The sequence below is a fragment of the Bombus pascuorum genome, chromosome 2, assembly GCF_905332965.1.
Source record: "Bombus pascuorum chromosome 2, iyBomPasc1.1, whole genome shotgun sequence".
In the NCBI taxonomy this organism is placed as follows: domain Eukaryota; kingdom Metazoa; phylum Arthropoda; class Insecta; order Hymenoptera; family Apidae; genus Bombus; species Bombus pascuorum.
In genome coordinates, this window is record NC_083489.1 from 956,689 (window position 1) to 978,133 (window position 21,445).

Here is a 21,445-nt window from a genome sequence, read left to right on the forward strand (position 1 = left end):
GAAATTACGTTGATTCTTCTCTTTCTAGGTATCGCGAACGAAAACGTGTATTTACAGAGTTAAGCAAAAAGTAGAAATTTTGAAGGCTACTAGATTAGAAATTTTTCTTATAGTCTAAGTTCTATGAGCATTTGATTTTAGAGAATTAACTATATTGGAAAATAGTTTACAAACAGGAGATCAAAGAGGTTAGTTCTCGGATACTTTTTATCAAGGTTCTCCTTACAATATCTTTTCGATAACCTTCGTTTCATACGATTTCATGGAATTGAATTACTAATCATTTTTATTAGCTCGCGATCCGACACAAGGTATAATCAGGCACTGAGGAAAGCGGAGGTTTGATCGTTGCTAGAAATTGCCGCTGTTTTGATTCCTTTATTTCGAAGAATTTACGCTGATGGTTTTATCGGAAATGAAAAAAGTATTTCAATCTTTTCCGTAATAATTTTTTATAATAATAATAATATTAATAATAATTTTTAAAACGTCGGTCTTCGAGGTCTCTCGATATTCTCGAGACGCTTCTTTTCCTTCTTCTTTCGTCATAAATCACTTTCGATTTCGTTTGTAGCTTCTCGATAACATTTTTTCATTCGTTCAGATTGCAACGAGCTCGATCTGCTTAATTAAAATACAGATACTGAAGAGCCTTTTCGATTATCGTTTAAATCTAATCGACTAATGCGAGGCTTTGGTCGACTCACAAACGACGGATTTGTGCCAGCAAGTATCGTTTCCATAACGGCTACTTCTTGCACGCGTATCGCTATGCTCAGCCAACAATGATGCTCGCAAAGTATCTCTTCATCATTCTCTCGTAGATATGAATTGCGGTACACCGTTAAAGAAGATTAATTGTGAAACGAGTTCGTGGTTTTGTCTGGTAGGTTTAGTAGTACACGAGTATATTAAGATCGACACGTAGAATATACAACAGCATTACATGGTTATGCCTGTTACGTTATTATAAATATGGAATTTTTTATATCGTGTAATTTATATTCCAATTAAACCATGTTTGAATTTTTAGACTAGACAGCTACGTTAATTTATATTATTTGTGTAATTTATCAATCTATAATATATTATTTGTTTCGTCATACGTAATAATCGATAAGGTTGTATCGTTACATTATTGTTACACTATTCAAAGTTCGATCACGTACTCGACTGCGTAACATTTTTTCCTAATCTTAGTTACGATTTACAATTACAAATTATTACGTTTTCTACGAAACAACGACGCACGTAAAACGGAGAAAATTGGCAATTTTATGTTTACAACAGAGCCTTCTGACAGAATTATCTTTTCGCGTTTAAACATTACCATTTGGTAGAAGCATTACATTACGCTCAATATGCAGTATTTCTTTCACTGGCAGCGATTTAATTCGGACAGTGCTTAACCGCGAAACGGTGCAACAAGAAACTTCGAAGACGTTTGGTTTGGAAAGGATCGCTAAAGGATACACATTGAAAACAGACGGTCGTTTCTTTGCCAAGTAACAAAAACCAACGTCGAGAATAAATCTTTGTTGCGCGAACGTCCTAGATTCGAAAGATGGTAACGATCTTGGCTGCCTTCTTTACGAATCCTGCTATCCATTTTTCGTTACACATCCTGCAGAATTTCACTGGAAGCACATATTAAAAACGGGGACGTACAAGGACGTTTAAGGTTCGCATATAATTTCCAATAACTTGCAGATGAAACCGATTCGACAAGATTTTATCGAAACTTCTATCTCGAACAGAGTAACGAGAATATTCTCATTTGAGATTTTACATTCTCTAACAGGATCGTTATTAATTTTCGAAATTTTATTTGGATATTCTAATTCGATGTTCGAGATGTTCGAGTATCTTCGAAAATATGTATGATTTTTAAGTTTGATCGATTATACGAATTTTTTTTAATCACCGAAATATTTTAATTACCAATATTCTTCTGACTCTAACTAATTTCTCTTTTCCTTTAAATATTTTCTAATTACAAATACTCTCTTAATTAATCTTTTTTCCCATTCGATTCTTTTTATTTAACGTATTTCTTTTAATCGATGAAATATCAACTCGAACGATAATAATATTTCGAATTTTTCTTAAATTTCTATAAACGTCCCTATTTCTATTATTATTTCCAAGAAATGTTTTCCTACGAATCAGCGATATTCCTCTAATTAATTTCCCACCTCCGTTTCCTGAAATTTCCATAAACATTTCCATTTCTATTAATACCTAATTCCTGTGTATTTTCTAAAAGCATTTGCTAATTAGCAACATTCCCCTAACAAATCTCCCACTCACCAACCCATCCCCTTTTCTAGTAATTAAACAACGTTTTCAACGTTAGACTGTACCAACCCTAAATGCATTCACGAAATAAATCCGTTTAATGCGAACGATGCCGAATGTCGGATATCGAAACACGCGGGGATAATTAGCGGCTAACGTATCTCGATCGATTGTCAATCGTTTCTGAACAAAATTATAAACCAACATAGTCTCCGATAGCGATATCACGGTCTGTGGTTCCGCTTTAATCCCACAGCTGACACAACAAATCGTGCGTGTTCACGGATTACGACGAAGTGCATGAGCATACTAGTCGGGTAATAGCACGATGACCCCGCTGGCTATCCTCTAACGAGGCAGGATCGATTTAACGCGCGTTTGGTTACATTTTTATCAACCTCGCCGGATACAGAATCGATCGGAGCTCGATGATCCATTGGTTGCTTTCGTAATTGAATCTCATCATTTAATAGGATCTTGTTTCGTAATTTTTAAAGCTTCTTCCTCGAGCAGACGAGGCTCTGTTTGCGTTTGATTATGGTTTTTGCCTGAGTTTATCAGCGAAACGAAACGAGGCTGCAAAGTCGAGGGAAGTTGAAAAACGGTTTTTTAATCGGTACTCTGCGAAGTTGGGCGAAAAGTTGATATATCTTCGAGGAGCAGCTATGAAAGGTTATCAGAGAGGGAAGAAATGCGGTGAAACATTCTTCAGTCTGACGATTTGATTTTCTGAAAGTTACAGTTGAAATTAGTTAGAGATATACGAGATTTGTTATTTCCGAGTTTCTTTTTGGTTGAATTTTTTCTTCCTATTATTATCGTGTTATACGAGATATTTGCATGTGTAAGATAGGGTTAAAATTATTAAAATATTCAAAGATTCAAGGATGTTTCTTCGTACGCCGGTACAATTTGTATACTACCGAACTGGATTTACGTGTCGAAATATAATTTTTAGATATCGAATATGTACAATTTCTCGTTAATATCTATCGATCTATATGGAACTTCCACGACACCTGACACGAAAAAATGATATATACTTAAGCTAAGCCTACACTGACAGGCAATTGTCCGCGAACACGTGTCGCAGTCAATCAGCATCTGTCTTTCGAGGGAAATCCGCAGAAAGACAGATGCTGATTGGCCGCGACACGTGTTTGCGGGTGAATGTCTGTCAGCGTTGATTCAGCTTTATCTACAAATCTCACTTCCACGTTAAAGGTTGTCGTCCTTTCCAATTTTCTTTAAAATCAAATCCACACCTTATTTCGCATCTCGCTCCGCAGACGCAATTTCAAATCTTCCGTTTTAATTAAGTCGAACTGAATGCAATTAAGAGCCCGATCCAACTCCGTAGACAACTTACTCATCGGATGTGCGCAGTTTTTTCCAAACTCGTGCAATTACCGTATCCGAAGACGTTTTCATTTTGCGTGTCCCAAGGCGCTAGCCTTTATGACCCGGAACGTGGATACGTTAGAAACCGAAGTTTCTCGTTTACTTAACAAAGTTTCGCTAGGTTTTCGAGTAAACTCGCAGCTCGTCCCGACTTGGACCAGAAGTTGAAACGTTCGACGAATTCGTCACCGAAGACGCTTCTGTAATTACTTGCGACGAGAACGCCGAGATCGATCGCGTTTTCACGGCAAACTCGCCGTTTAAACGCGACCAAGATAAATTCGCGCGGCAAGTTCCACAGGTCTGCAACAAGTTTTCTGGTAACGCGACGACGGAAGCGTGCAACGCTAGTTTCAGTCGGTACAGATATTGTAATTGGAACGCAGTCCTCTTGCAAGTAGGAGAAACGTCGACAACTCGTGAGAAATTTATCTTGTTACTTTATAGGCGATCGGGATTCGATGTAGCGAAAGTGGGTTTTGAGATTCGGAAAAATTTGACAAACCGATGTTTCTGTTTCTGTTTCGTTCATCTTACATATCTAAGGTGAAATAGCGATCAGATACTCTTGTACGGAGAAAAAGATATTGTACAATTATATCTAATATTTTGCAGTATTCTAATATTTGTAATAACCTCGCGTTAGATCCGATCTGTTTCAAAATCGGCAACGAATCGTTAAGTTAAATTGAGTCGGATCAATCGGTGTTAATAAATTGTTACAAAAGTTGTCAAATTAGTTTTGTTGGATTTACAGTTATTCGATTTAAAACGCGGATATTCCTACTCGCCTCGCATCTTCAAAACACACTTCGTTGTGTTTGAGAATTTTTAAATTTCCTGAAAACGGAGCAAAGGAGAATAGTTTTATTACCGTCAAAATAAAAGATTCGTAATATCATCGTCGCTGAATTTCAATGACTTTAACTCTTTGAAATTGGAACTGACCTTATTAATACCACTGATAATTACTAACTGACCGTATTAATAAGCTTTGAAATTTGCCGAGAGTTCGCTTTTGGTGGTCATTAACGAGAGTCCTTTTGAGTCCTTGATCGATCGCCGATCTCATACGAAAGAGAAACGGCGTAACTGGTCTCGAATTTGGCATTTGGAAATGCAATAAACTTCGCGGGACTTCAATCAGAGTTGGCTTCGGTCTGGATCAGTTTGGGCTCGATGTTAAGCTCCATCTTTCGAATTTCCCCTCGAAACTGTCGCATTATGGCACGGCTGAAGCTGTTCAGGGACGACTAAAACGAGTTTTTATATTGGTATTAGAGTTTCGAGTAATAAATTCTAATTTTGCTCGGTAGAGTGTTCATGATACGAATAAATTAGAGCCTTAATTCGAAAATATGTCGTCAAAATTCTTAACTCGATAAATTTGATCGCGATCGTAAAGCTTCGTCGTTTGAACTTACGATGCGTAGGTAACAGTAGCTCGCTTCTCAAAGAATGTTTTAACGAACGAAGTTTCGCGATAAATGGAACAAATAATGAGAATATTTAATTCGATATCACGCTTTAATAGATTGTACGGTGGAAATTGTACATCGCGCAGTGAACTTTGTAATAACGTCATTTGAAATTAAATCGGTAAGCGATGAGCGTCTTATCGACCGAATGCGATTTCCTGTATTATAAAATACAATTAGATTCCGCAATAGAGGAACGTAAACGATGGTTACAAACGTTGCATTAAAATTTCTTCTTTAATATAGTTTAGCCGTCTATTTTGTTTTTGTAGAAATTTGCCGAGAACGCCGGTAAAACGTTTCAGTAGATTCTCAACCATCGTCATTAACATTAACTGGTGTAATTGACACAGTGAAATTAGTAATAAATTAGTATGTACATAAACACGTATATTAATCGCGTAATTACAGAGTCTACGTTTCAGATAAATCGAAATAAATTGGACCAAGCCTTTGCAGTTGCGAAAGAAAAAAGGAAAACTTTTCAAATGAATAAACCCCGACCCATTTCTTAATTACAAACCTTTTTCGAGCGAGAGTTATTAAGTAGCAAAATATACGTTTCTAGATTTATTTAGAAATCCTTTTCCGTAGACGCGATTACCATATAAATACGATAGATATATAATAAAAAATTGCTTATAAGAAAAATACAAAAAGTGAATCACGATTTGTATCGCCGCTATACGATCACCCTTTTCATACAAACGTCTTCGGTTTAGTTTTCGGCACACCACCACTCGTTCGCTAATGTATACAAATTATACACACGCACACAGCCACGTATACACGACAGAATAAACAGCATGAAATCATGCACGAATCTCTGGCGAGGTTCTCGACGGAATCGTTAATACGACGCTTTAAATACGACGCTTTTAATAAGACCACGGTGTCATTAACCTTCGCGATCCACTTAGCGACTGAACGTTCTCGTTCTTCGCGACGACACCACTGTTTTTGGAATTTCTCCCTCGCGATGTTTACGTTTACGAGGATTTCCACCTTTGGCAATTGTACCCGCGTCTCATAAAATAGCTTCTAATTTGCTCGTTTCTGTATTATCGATGAAACTTTTTCAAACGATAAATGTGCGATTAAAAGTTAATTCGTTTCTCGTTTGCGGTAATTTTCACAATCGGCAGAAATCCCTTGCGCAATTTCTACAGTAACGATAATTGATTATTATTAACGAAACGTTACAAATTATTGGTCGGTGTATTCTGCGGTATTACAGTAACAAGTTTAACGATAAAACAACAGTTTTACGATAAATTTCATAAACGACTATCCGAGTATCTCGTTTGACGTGATATGGTAACATTGTGAACGGAGTGTTTATATTCTGCATTTTGTGATTCGACACTTACGAATCTTCGTTTATCGTCCTACGTATATTATCCTTCGAAGAATCACAACCACCGATCAAACATTTTTACCATCCTTCGTAGCGACGTTCGAAGCTTCTCCGCGGAAACGTAATACACTTAAAAAGTCGAGTCTAATTCAAGAAATTAAATTACACGCACGTTTCCTACCTACATTTGTTTCTTCAATTTGATTTCCACCAAGCATATCACTTGCAAATATAGAACCCGAACAGATTGCTCTAGCTTTTGACGTCATATTCCTCATAACCTTCTTCCTGTTCTAAGTTCACGCCCACGTTTCATACGCGAGAAACACCCTTTTACGTATCGTGCCTTTCTAATTTTCCATATAATAGGACAAACTTCTTGTTTGCTCACACGACAAACTTGGGTCGACCACAAATACAATTTCTCCTTGTCTAGCATACATTCGGGATATAACGTCGTTCCCGGAATATTGTCATCTTATTGTCGTTGCGCGTTGCACAAGTTTGAATTCGATTTACATACGGTTACGGTAACTGGATCCCGTCATATTGTGTCCTGGTCTGGTGTTATGCAATATGTGCGGTATATCGAGAACAAAGCGTGGATATAGCTATGACGAATCAATGTACGTTGTTAGACTCTTTACATTAATTTATGAGTTACGTAAACAGCGTTATTTTGGGTGAAGATTCATCGCAATACAGAGTTTGATTTCTTTCTTTCATCGATACAGAGCTATGTATAATTTAAATGTTTGTATTTAATAGGTGTTTGATTGGCGAATATCTTCATATTGATCAAAAAGTAGTAATTTATATTAGATTTTAAACGAACGTGAAAATTCACCGAAAACTTACGAACAGCTCGAGTCTATAATTTGCATATGTTATACTCGATACTGTAATAGATTGGCAATATAACGCGATATAAATTGATAATGTAGCTTCTTTCATGACTTATGGATTGAATTGAAAAGGTCAGTGAAGAAACGTTGGCCAAAAATGTTACAGGGAGTAGAAATCCATAATTTCAATTGTCAAACTTTTTTACACGAGATGACAATGCGTATAATATTTCGATAGATTAATAATAATATATGGTTGACGATTCTTTCGTTCTTGTATGCGACATACATTTTTTAATTCAATTCTTCGTAGATAACGTGATTTCAATTTGCAATTTAGATTTGCGAATAAACGAATACGTTTCGAAATTTAAAATCGTCCCAAATATCATTACGGATAAAATGGAAATGGACTTGTCGTTTTAAACAAAATAATAATAATAATTATTATTTATTTATTTTTGCCGTATAAATTATTGCTTTCAAATTCTACAACATGGAGATCAAAAGATATAGTTTTTCAGGATCGACAGATTTATAATTTTTAGATATTTGTTCGCTGTATATCGTTCGATTACATCGAAAACTTTTTTACTCGTTGATGTCGAAAATAATGGCGATTAGTGTCACGACTTACTTTTATTTCGCGCCTTATCGTCACTTTTGCGACCACGTAATTGCGTACTTTGGGTGGTGAAATTTCTGGTACAACCCCGTCTTTCTAAATGCAAATTTCACGCGCGCTCATCCACCGCTCTAATCTCTTTAATATTCGCAGTGCAGGATACTCGAAACGACGCTAGCCAGATTGTGTTCCGTTAGCAGTGTTTCTAGATGAAACTACAGTATTTAATTACGGGTCGAGGAATATACAAACGCGCTTTGTTTTCAAAAATTTCCATGATTTCCCGTTGTTTCCTCTTGATCAAAAATCAAGGAGAAGTGACGCAAGAAGGAAGAGAACAACTTTTGCGGAAACAATTTCTATAATATCTCTCTATAAAGGAGATATTTCTAAAAGTCTAAAGTAATTCTATAGTGTTTTCACGCGAAGGGTACAAGATTGAATTTTCCCATGAGATAAAACGTTTTAATATTTTTCGAAAAACTTTATGACGCTTGATGTCGAGTTTACCAAATATTTTTTACCACTTCCATCGGGTACGCTACGCATAACTACGTTACAAAAGTTCCGTGTTGTCAAGAAACTTTAAGGTGTACTCTACTTCGTCGCGACTTAGTCGCCAGAACTTCCTTCCTTATTGCGTTTCAGCTCTCCCCAAAAAATGGGACGAGAGGCACGATATACGAGGAACGTTGCCTTCGGCATTAAATATTTTCTCGTTTTCAATTTTCCCCGAGATATTTTTCATAATCACCTTAACACTGTTACGTACATCATCGATGTTTTATCTCCGCTTTTAAAGGAAAATAATGGGATTCATGAAACTTTGAGGATACAAGGGGCGAGGAAACGTGTCACGTTAAGAAGAAAATATTCCACTATGGAAAGCTTAATGAAATTTTTTAATCACGCTTATTGCAACAAAAAGTAACGCCCGGCTTATGAATAGAACATATTGTACCTTGGATGCTGTAAACAAAAAATTCACGTATCTTTGCAACATGAATTAAAAAATTTGTTTACGAAGATTTTTTAATTTCTTACTATTTCTATTCCAGCGGTAAAAATTTAAAATTTGCTAAGTTGATGCGGCAGATATTTTTAATAATAATCGTTTCTCCAAACGAAACAACTACTCGTACAAAAATTGCCCTGTGCGTCCCACATCCTGCAACAAAGTTTTTAATTAAATACAATCGGTGGAACTCGTAAATCAACAAACTCGCAAACTTCTTGAAACTTTAATTGTTACCAGAACATGATCACGGGTCTCCCTTCTCTTATTCCTCAAAATTCTCCTTCGCCAAACACGCGTAAATAAGAACATCAAACAAGTCTCGAAGTGGAATAAAGATTACACGCATCTTTCAAAAAATACACGTTACGTTGCAGCGGAACGTCTATTATCCAACAGCTTCTCGAGCCAGTAAACTTTGCGTATAATATCCTTCTACACCCGCAGAACGTGGAATCAAACGAACATAAAATAAAGTAACCGACAGAAAGCAAAAATTGGGGCCGATGTCGAGTTTTACACGATAATTTTGAAATCGGGATCGAGGTCAAGACGCGACGAAACCGTGTTGGGAAGACTGCGTCTGCTCGTAGTAAAACAAAAGATGGAAGGAGACGAGCACCAGCGATGGGATTAAGTTCAATATGTATTTATAAATTCAAATCAAATGCAATACCCAAGGTTTACCTTATAAGGTTGAAATACCACTCGCAAGTAAACTGGGGATTTTTGTTTTTGACGTCAAATTTAGAGCTACGATATCTGTACAGAACGTACGTAATATTCAAAGATTTACAAAATGTTATATTCAACGGGTTACGTTGATAAAAGTACGAAATTGTATAAAAAGTCCGCAGCCTAGCCATAACGTATAATCGTTAATTCATCGTTCTTGCGAAGCGTTCGATCTTCGCGAACTGTTTTCCAGCCTTAGAACGAGTACGTGAAAGTTTCGAAAGTCTACGTACAAGTACTTTGATATTAGAACGACGATACTTTTACAATTATACCAATCGAGTCACTAGAATCGGAAAAACACTATATATCCTATTTATGCTCTTACAAGATGGATATAGTCGATCGTTAGTGTAGAATTAAAAATTACTATTTATTGAATATTACTATATTTGTTGAAATGACGGGTTTCAATGATAACCAAGGAACATGGTTTTAAGAGAATTTCCGGTAAGATGCTCGTAGAGTTCCAAACTTATTTGAAAAGAGGTCGATTCCACTTAGGGTTACTTCCTTCGATTCTCAAAGTATTTATAGACTTTGAATCTATGGCGTTTAAGTTGGAATCTATTTGAAAGCAATGCTTCTTTTTATCGAAATATAGCGCGAATCTAATCGACCGATGTTGAAAACTACTTGCGACGTATTTCAGTCCATCGCTAGAAAGCACGGAAAGCGATGGAAAATCGCGGGACGCGAGGAAACGCGCGAGGAAAGCGAAACGGGCACGTCGGTTTCCAGGAAGGTGTAAAAAAGAAAAGTACAGGAACAGGCGGGCAGAAATAGCGTCGGTTAATTTTGCACCGGTCCGCTGCTATAAACGTACATCATACAGCCTCCGCGTCTGTTCATCGTCTGACCTCCTCTTCTTTCTCGCGCCTTTCTTTTTCTTCGTTTCTGTTTGCCTCCTTCGTCACCGTCCTTCTTCGTCCCTTTGTATACATACACTGAACGTCTGTTATCAGTTTACGACGTGGAACTTCTTCTTCCACTTGTACGGTGTTTCTCTTGAAAAGCTTTTGCCATTATCTTAATTATGGAAATTGAGGTCTGACGGAAAGAGGTTTCTGTAAAACGGCGCGAAACGAAGCAAGAGGCTTTATCAAAGAATTGCTTGGCAACTGTACGTATTCGTGAACAGTCGACTCGAGGTGAAATTTCCTATTATGAAATTTCCGTGTTACGGTTACCGGAAGAGAATCGGTTTGCAAAACGTAATATTTCTTTTTTTTTTTTTTTTTTTGTAAGAAATATTTCAGTATTTTGATCAATTTATTTTTGAGCTACATTGGCTCGAATCTAAGTAAAAGTTAATTAGAATAGATATGGAGGGACGTATTATAGGGGATCGTGCAATTTTACTCATTTTATCATAAGGAAAGAAACATCGTGTGCGCTAAAGTTGATTTTTCTTTGTTTCGCTTTATTACTACCTTTATTACCGTTTCAACGTTAGTTGAATCTAATATTATCAAACACAAACCAAACATTCATCACTTTCTATAGCCAATCACTCCCTTAAGGTCACTTAGATTTACGTGTTCCTTTCGTCCGATTTACTAGTACATTAGGCAATCCCGACCTCCTGAATCGCGTCTCTGTCGAAACGCACAAGTTCTGTGTGTAAACCTTTCTCTTCAAAAAATGACTATTTATTTCAATCAATGTAAAACTTTGTAACACGTAACATTATGTATCGTGTATTTTTTAATTGCTCGATAGAGATTTTTATCTTTTTTCCACACGATTGGAGATTTATCCTGTTCGCAATAAGGAAGAAATAAATAAACCATCTCGAAAATAGTTCTCGGAGGAAATCGAAGGTATAGACATAAAAAATTCGTTCCTCCGACCAATCGCTTTAACTGCCGTAGCCCGTTGCGATTTCTTTTCCTCGTTTATTATCCTATTTCTTCTCTTCGTTGTTTTCTTTCTCTGCGGAAGATTGACAAACATTTAACTCCCGCTACCAAACTATTGAAATCTCACCACAAAACCAACAATCGCTCGACCAGCTGAAATCATCGGACCACAGCATCGATGCAATTCCCGGAAGCGGCGGACGTTTGGCGATGGTTGTCGACGAGCGGACGCGTGGACGCATTTAGAGTGGCGGGATCACGATTAGCTAGCGCGTCTCCGTTCGTTTATTTACAGCGGTTCCATTCGATTATTTTCCTTTCCGCCACGCGATTTCCTTCTCATTTCTCCCCTTTCCTCGATATCTCGTCCTTGCCGCGGACGAATAAAGGGGATGGTCCAAGGAAAAATAAATGAGGCAGCAAATCAAAGGGATCTGTAGCTCCTCCTCTTCCCATCTTTCCATCCCTCTTCCTCGATAATACCTCTTTTTTCCTTCGCCCTCCTCTCCACCCTCTTTCAGCGACGCTCTTTGAGCTGCTTTGTGTAGCGCCACGTCGTTCACCGTCTTTTTTCCCTCTTTGTTTCAGACGTACCCAGCGAGCAATCCGTTTTCGTCATGCTGAACGGCGAGGAGAGCGAGCTGAGATTCCTGAACGTCGCGAACCCGAAGGTGAGCAACCGCTTTCGAGTTCCGCGTGTTAGCTGAAGGCCGCTTTACAGAAGACGCTTAGCGCCCATCCTTTGATAGAGCTTCGTTATTCGATCGGCTCCCCCTTTTGACTTCTTTCGGACGATGCTTTACAAGGTTTACGATGTCCTGGAATGACGCGGATTTGTATGCTCGAAGAGTGTGTTAAATGGAAGAGGAAAGATCTTTGTGAATGGTTGAGAACGATGGAGCGGGAAAATTATTTATTAGCGGAGTTGCTACTATGCATCTACGAGAACATGGTTAGCAGAGAAACGCGGGTCTGTTTGCTTATTTCTCGTAGACTCGATAGCGTCATGTGGTAGATAAGCACGTACGGGCGAAAATGTCGCACATGCGAAATAAAATCATGTAACAATTCCGCGATTATAAAAGTTTCTGACAAACGGACAGCTTAGTTAGTAGATTAACGAATCTCGATATCAGTGATATTAAATTAACGAGACTCGCCAGTTTCTCAAGATCGATCTCTATTATATAGGAAAATATAATATCGTACAGCACGATGAAAATTATATCAATCGACCCATGAATCTTTCATCAGAGCGTAATCGATATAGTCCGCTTGTACGTTGATTTATTTTGAATAATCTACTTCAAATACGTGTTGTATTGATATTATTCTTCTAAGTGGTACGTTTGTATTTTTGTTTCGTACAGACGGAATTGGAGAATATACACCCGGATGCCTTTGTCATCATGTATTCTGTGATCGATAAAGCATCCTTTCAGAGAGCAGAAGAGTACCTAGAACGTCTCCACGACCAGGAATTCCTCCGAGGAAAGTCGGCTATACTAGTTGGGAATAAAGTGGATCTGGTCCGATCTAGAGTGGTTTCTTCGCAAGGTTGGTATATACACGCGTGCAAAGGTATCGATCGTTGGTATAATATTTAAAACAATTTAAAAACAATATTTGGAACGGTTTTATCGAAAAAACGGTCTTTTAGCGGAGATATTTTAAAAATATTTTGCGTATCGAAAGGCGCAAAGCGCGTGACAAAATCGCAAGTGGTAGTGAACTGCGTACGATCGAGCTATGAATTGTATTTATCGTAGTACGACAGGCGCGATTATTAAATGCTGTGATTCCCGATTTGTTTACACGATACATATTTTATCATCGGACTAACTGAAAAATCAATTACGAAGCTACGAAAACATTCGCGCGTTCCTTTGACGTTTAATATTTGACGCTAATATATAATTGATCCGCGCTTTTCCGCTACGTTTAAACATAATTAAATTTCCTTTCTTATAAATTGACATATCCAATATCCGAAAAATCTGATCCAAGAGAGAATGAAACCACTTTAAACTCCAATTTCAAATCTCGATCTTGTACAACCCTTTTTCGTCCTGCATTCTCGACGAACCAAGTGAGACGTATAAATAGAAGATACTATATTTCTCGTACGTAGTACATAATATATAACGACGCAGAATAAAACGATAGTTCGATAAATATTACATTTTCTCTTTCGCAAATAACACGTTCAAAATCCTAAAAATCCAACGTAGAGGAAGAAATAAAATCAATCTGAATACCAACTAGAAATCTGAGTTCCGTATCGACCCCTTCTCTTTCCGCGCAACGGGCAAATCGCCCAAAAGATGTTTTACCCCTGATAATTAAAAGAATTAAAAATTCCAAAAGTCCAAGCTGAAAGAATCAATCCGAGTGTCAAGTAAAAATTTCAACCCTGTATCGACATTTCCCCTTCCTGCTTCCGGAATAGATCAACCAGAACGTATCACACTCTTAATAATTGAAACAATTGGAACTCCCAAAAGTCTAACGAAAAAAGAAAAAAAAAGGAAGAACGAAAATAACATAAGGAAAAAGACCAAATAAAAGCAACGTAAATACCAAGTGAAATTTTCTATCCTACGTTTACTTTTTCTTTTCCTGCATGTCGAACAAATCAACCAGAAGATATTATGCTCCTGATAATCAAAAGAAAAGTTCTTCTGATCCCCCTCTTCATATTCTTACCCAGGATAACAGCATATACTGACCAACCGTGTTATTTTCCACCGTCCTACACGCGCCCTTGGCAACTCGATGTTTAAATATACGCTTCCCTTCTCTAATCCGGCGCGTGCTGCCATTGCAGATGGCAAGTGCATGGCGTGCACCTATCGGGTGAAGTTCATCGAGGTCTCGGTCGGGATCAACCACAACGTGGACCACCTGCTGGTCGGGATTCTGAATCAGATACGACTGAAGAACGTGCAGGGGAACGCGGAGAACCGTACCGGAAACGGGGCTAGCGAGGGCAGCGGCCACTGGTATAAGTCTAGAGGCGTGGTACGAGCCAGCATGAAGGCCAGACAGATGCTAACCTGGCTGTTTGGTAAAGAGGACAGCAAGTTCAAGAATTGCGAGAATCTTCACGTGCTGTAATAGGCGAGCGGGTGAATTTTCTTTCCCCGGCCGTACCTGACGGTAGATTGTAAGGGCGGTGCTGTTCGGCGCGATTACGCCACCCCTGCATGATACGATACTTCCAGAAGATCATACTGTTCGGCCGAGCAATAGTGAAGTCTCTGAGAGAAGTTAAAGTCAGCGTGACATAGAGGGATCTTCGTCTGTCGATTAGCTGATCGTTTTAAGAGTAAAGAAGTTATTTACTCTGTGTTTGAAATTGGTAGATAAAAAGGCACGAACTGTTATAATCTTTTAATCCTTTCGTAGTATTTGGTTCGATGCAGAGTAATTATCGTATACAGCGTAGTTTCTGTAAAACGTTTCTGTAGGTTTATCACGTTATGGTAATTTTTATAAAAGAATATAAATTACTATAATCTGCGAATCTTATCGCTACTCGGTTTAACGCAGGGAATATCAAATAAGAATATCCGTAAGATTCATCCGTCGATCAGTCATTTGTACGTGGTTTGTTTTAAAAACTGCTTACTTTATATTTGAGATTTGCAATTTCGATAAACGCTAAACTACTATGATCCGTGAGCCTTTTTGTGATATGCAACTTATACATGTCTTAACCTGTTTAATTAACGCGGAATAATTATAAAACGAATAACATGATCATCTGTAAAATATATTCGCCCATCGATCGGTAAATTGTACGTTGTTTGTTTCGAAACTAACGAGACTGTTTATTTTGCATTCGAAGCAAAGAAATTGTTGGAAAGAATGTATACATTTTTTTATAATATTCAGCTTATACACATCTAATTAGTTTAATGTAGAATAATCATCAAATAAATAACGATATTTTAAGCGATATCAGTTACCGTTGTTGTTCCATCGCGACTTTGTATTCTCCTTCATATTGAATCAATTAACCTAACTGCAAATAAAATTGTCTCTGTAATTTCTTCTCATAACGAGTCATCGTCCTTGTACGTTTGAAAATTCTATGTGGGACCATAGAATAACGGAGACCAGTGCTGCCTACCTGCTTAGTCATACACGTTAGAGATTTTACTTTTGCTCGGTTAAGCAGAACAAGCTAGAAACCTTGAACGGTGCTACGGAATTCTGACTGGAATTCGTGAGACTAGTAATCGGGTGAGATTGTATTTCGTTCGAGCGTGATTCCGCTTGGAATGGCCAATTTGGTTTCTGAGCACTCGAGCTGATTTGGCTTCTGATTTTTGGAATCTTGGATATTCGAGGCACGGAATTCATCGAATTTTCCACCTTAGGTTTCTCCCTTTTTTACTCTTTTTTAACGTCTTTTCGAGAAACAGTCAAATTAAATAGAAGAAAAATAATTTATCGAATGTGAACTGGATAGGATAAAACTTGTTAAGAAACGCTACTCGAGTTGCAAAGGGGTTAACGAATATAATAATATAACACATATTACGGACTACGATATATTCGAATTTGAAATAACAGCGAAATATAATCCCACGTATAATAGAATTACATATTACAATAAGCACTAATCCTAGAATACAAACGTTATTACAAATATTCGAGTAACATAAACGTCTATAAAATGTACAATTCTCTCCAGATTTTTATTTCAATATTAAAATATAATATTATATTTTATTTTTCATCAACACTTCGATATCTTATTTACCTAATAATTCAAGATTAAATATTTTATTTGTAACTGACGAAAGATCTGTCAATGGCAAAAGTCACGTGTATTTGTGTTCTAGAATTAACGGTGACATGATAAATTATAAAGACCAGGAACCGCGATAAAATGATCTTTAAACGTGTCATTTTATTAATCTGAAAGATGTTAAAGAGAAACAATCGTGGGACGAAATTGGTCATTCCAACAGCCAGAGTAGAATCTGGAAAGATTGGGGTGCGATCAAAGTGCCAATTAATTAAAACGAACGTGACCACTGTTTCTTTTTCGAACGATTAATTTTAATTAATGTTAGCTCTTAAGAACTTCCGTCGAGGATCCGCTCGATTCCTACCGTAATTTCGATAATGATAAGTTTGTTAAGTCATTATCATCGTCTGTGTTGGTTCGTAGTCTATACATGAAAAATAAATTGTAAATGACTCAGAGGAAAAATATATTACGCGCGCGCGCGTGCACACACATACACACACACGTACAGAGGGCTTGATTAATCCTTTGATCGTTTAGTTCTTTTATAAAATATATATACGAATCTTTCAATATTTAACGCTAGAACTACCTCGGTGGTCAAAATGATTTTAATTCATAATTTTTCGCAACAATTTTATAGCAATATTTCATAGGAACGTATGTATTTTTCAATTAATTTATGATGTATTTCCTGCATTTTTGGAAATTTCAATAATTTCCTGTTTACCGTATCGCTTGCATTATGTATTTCTTCATATACATAATTTCACTTCAATTCCTTTGTTGCGAGTTCTATGCTTTAATCGTTGGTAACTCTAGCGTTTATAAATCTCGCTTTCGATACGATCAGAATAATTTATGATGCAATGAAAATTATAATTTGCATTAATAATAGAAAAGTGAGAATCCGTATCCTTCGTGTTTGATTCTCGAGCTTTCTCTCTGTATATCAAAACTTTGTTTCTATAAACGATTCTATCATCGAAGACACTATCGGCAGAGAGCTGAGAGACAGAGAATTAAAACGAAGAAGAACCTAGTCGAAGGAAAGAACTCGACAGACCCAAAGGGTTAATCGAAAGGACGAATCTTGGTGAAACTCGGCGAAGACTCCTGACGAAGAGGAAATGATAAAAGAGGGAAAACAAAGTAGTTCAAATCGATTTCAGAACGGGTACGAAGGAATTTAAAAAATCGGACCATGGCATGAATTAGCGGCCAATAATGTTACGTCGTTACTGTACAATAAGACCAATTTAATCTTTTTAATCCGAGTTGTATATACGATAAGTTTAACGATAAACAATTCTGTGTACCTACCTAGCACAGAAACAAAGAAAGATAGGGAACAAAAGAATGAACGAAAGAGAAAAATAGAAGAATGACGAACAGCAGCGAGATACGTGTGTTATACTATGATAAATATACATACATACTTATATGCATATATAAATATATATGTATATATTTATATATATATTTATATATGCATATATAAATATATACATATATATTTATATATATATTTATATATGCATATATAAATATATATGTATATATTTATATATTCCTAATGTACGATGAATATATAAGTCCACGTTAGTTTTATGTAGATGTATCGTTAAATGATCGACGTGTTGCTGTATTGCGTGTTTTCCTTAAAAGGACGGGTACCACGGAGAATATTCATTTTTGGGACATTTTGAAAGCAAATACGAAAAATAAAGAAGACCGTACGTAGGTACGCGTATACATACACACATACACGCACACACATACGTATTTACACGCCTACACGGCCCACTGTCTATTTTCTGCGATCTCTATGCCTATGTATAACCGAATTATATATAAATATATATATATATATATATATACTCGTGTATATGTATATACAGGGTGTTGGGGAAAGACGGTTCAAGAATATTCAATCGATTGTACGTGTCATTTTGTAAATGAAGTGTTTCAGAGTTGTAATAACAAACTGTTGTTCGTCTTTGATATATGTTGCTTCTATTTATGTACGATTACTTATTATTATTTTTTATTTCATGTACGATATTTTTTTTTACAAAAAGCCGGTTGTAATAAAGTGACGAAATATTTTTATGTACTTCTCTATAATTCTTCATTCTTTCATCCTTCATTCTGACGTTCTTCAGACAAGAAAGTCATTTTAATTTGATATTTCGATCTATTAGCTTTGTCTTTACGTTGGATTTATCAGCTATGTTAACCGTTATCGGAATTCTTGTTCGTAGAATTCTTTATAAACTGTAAATTTGTATATTCTTGAACCGTCTTCCCGAAGTATCCTGTGCGTATATTTAAAACGAAGCAGTGTTGTAACAAGTATAGTTCGTGCGGTATATCCGTCTCAGGGGCCAAGTTACTGGGCTGTAGGATAAAGAAACAAAAAAAAAAAAGAAAAAAAAAAGAAAATAAGAACCATTACGATTAATAGCTTACGCTAGCCGAAATAAAGGCATCCATTCGAAAGAAAAGCGCACGGAAAGGTATAAAATTGGAAGGAGGATAAAAATCATAGAGAACGGTATTATATTTTCCAAAATGTTGTAAAACGGTGTTTGCAAATGGGACATCGAATTGAAAAAAAAATCTTGTTGCAAGTTTTGGCATTATAAAGTATGTATAGAGATTATATGTCGGAAGAATTAGCGTTTCGAAGTAGTTTAATAAGACGATAAGATTTTGGTTCAGACTTAAAGCAGAAAGTGTTACCAAGTTTATGGAAGATCGGCCGTTAAGCCGACGAAAGAAGGGAAACGGTTTGAGGAGCATAATACATAATTAAATTTAAAACGGATGAATAAATTTCGATTTTAATAGAGGAAGTTGAGAAACTCTGTTATCAAAGCTGAATAATCAAAAATGGAAAATAAATTCTAATAGTGATTTAATAATTGCAAATTGAATGCAAGATCGCTCTGACAAATTTCTAGCTAATTTAAAACAATTCGAATTGTGCAATCAAAATGAAATTATTTTATTACAACGGCTGGAACAACTAAAAATCGAGGACAATATTAAATTGTGAATTCTATCGCACAATAGGTAGCAATAGGATGCAAATTTTTACGGCTCGTTGAATCAAAACGACATGAAAGATAAATCAAATACAAATAATATGCAACTACGTATAACGTGAAACGAACTGTTAAATATAATTACGATAAGAGGAATGTCAAAATCAACAAAAATTGTGATTTAATAGAGGCGTCGAAGTAATTTCATTGTTAAAAAATTCTTTCGTAGAGATACGTTTTTCGACTCACAGATCGCGAGACTATCTTCTTACAGCACTGTTGAAATCGAACCAAAAGCCAGAAGAGTGAAAGAATATAAAAGTAACAGGACGTAAGATTCAAAAGAAACGAACATCTTGTAACTTTAAGTAAGAATCGTTCCTTTGTTCGCTCAAACGAAGATGGCGAGTTAACGACACGTCGTCATCGACCATTCGATTTATCAATTGCGAAACCAGCCAAGGTATACATTATCGTTTGCCATCGGTTTGCGTCGTCGTTGCTGCTGTTGTTAAATTAATTAAAAAAAAAAAAAAAAGAGAAGATAAACCAGAAAGACGGAATTCTATGGAATCGTGACTCGAACAGGAACCTTCGCGAAATAAAAGAGCGAGAGAGGTAGAAAAAAAAGGGGGATTCTTATCAAGTGCCTTTGTGTATTTTTGTAATTTAAGCTAAACTCGATGTAAGTCTTTAACCCAGAAATACAACAGTGTAACCATCAAATGTATATCGATTCTGCAAGCGCATGCTCTTATTAGTTTTCGATAATTCGTTGTAACTTGTCGTGCTTATAAACGTTACCAATTTTTCTATTTATTCTTTCACGTTCTTTTCACCGTTCCTTTTCTTTCAATTAACGTTATATCGCGGTTTCTTTCGTTTCTTTTTCTCCTTCTCCTCTTCGACGTTCTGTTCGAAGTCGAGAGAAGACGTAACGAAGCTCGTATTTCTAAATCTCCTATGGACCTTGTAACAACATCTCGAAGAGTGAGAACGATAATGAAAGAAAGTAACGAAACAATAATTAAATAAGGGGAAACACGAAATAAGACGAGAAAAATAACATTTTCTTTAGATTTTAAGCTTTCACGATGGTTGATGGACGTTATCCTTCTGGTTTTTCGGCATCGGTCGCGTTGCACCTTCGGATGCCGATTTCCGCAACGTCCACGAAATGTTCGCGCACAAGCGTAGCGCGTAACACGACTGATCCCTAAAAGCCAAAAGCACGATAGTTTGTCGTCGAAAGGGGAAATAATTTCGATCCTAGAGGTGCATAATCGTTTGGAAGATATCGACTTCCGGTTTTCGACGATACACCCGCTCGATGTCTACCGATTAGCTGTTGCCAAGGTGAATTTATCGATGTTACTTCGAGTAAGCGAACAATGAAAAACGTTATCGTCGTTGTCTGTTCGTTGTATGAGTGGTGCGTGACGTGACAATACTGCCATCTCTCTTCGGCTGATAGGGATACGATTAGGTCGTCGCGACGCTTTTCGAGGAAAGGCAACGGAGATGAGAAACCAGGCGAATTCTTGGACTCGGCCACGCGTCTTTTCTGCGCTAAATTTTAATGTAAGACTACCTGTCATCCAGATGGAAACGAATGGCTCTAATCCCGAGGGATTATTGTACTTCGGTGATAATAAAGAAGCGACACTTCAAATCCTCCATGTGTCTTTTCATTCATATCTTTTTCGTATTTTTAATATTGTCATCTCTGTCGTTGTCGTTTTCGTTGTATTCTTTAGTGTCAGTAACCTTTTATTCTGTTTCGATGGCAATAAAGAAGCGATGTGCAAAACTTTCACTCGTGTCTCTTCCTTCCAACTTTCCGATTTTTCCCAACTTCCAAATTTTTCCTCGTATTCGTTGCTCCTTCACGTTGCGCTTTCTATCGTTCGATCTTTTATCGTACTTCGATGACGATGGAGCACCGGCATTCAAAATCCTCCGCGTCTCCTCTCATTTGCCTTTCCCGCTATTTAAAATTCCATCTCCTCGAAACTTT

The 21,445-nt window shown here is 36.8% G+C and overlaps 1 protein-coding gene across 4 annotated transcripts in view; it reads left to right on the forward strand.

The window, feature by feature from the left end:
• Positions 1-21,105, forward strand: part of LOC132904648 (GTP-binding protein RAD) — an 83,013-nt gene extending 61,908 nt beyond the window's left edge. For all 4 annotated transcript variants that reach the window (XM_060955325.1, XM_060955326.1, XM_060955327.1 and 1 more), the window contains exons 5-7: positions 12,205-12,287; positions 12,987-13,173; positions 14,444-21,105. In XM_060955325.1, coding sequence (XP_060811308.1) covers positions 12,205-12,287; positions 12,987-13,173; positions 14,444-14,733 — 560 coding nt within the window. In that variant the 3' untranslated portion in view covers positions 14,734-21,105. The remainder of the gene's footprint in view (positions 1-12,204; positions 12,288-12,986; positions 13,174-14,443) is intronic.
• The last annotated feature ends 340 nt before the right edge of the window (positions 21,106-21,445 follow it).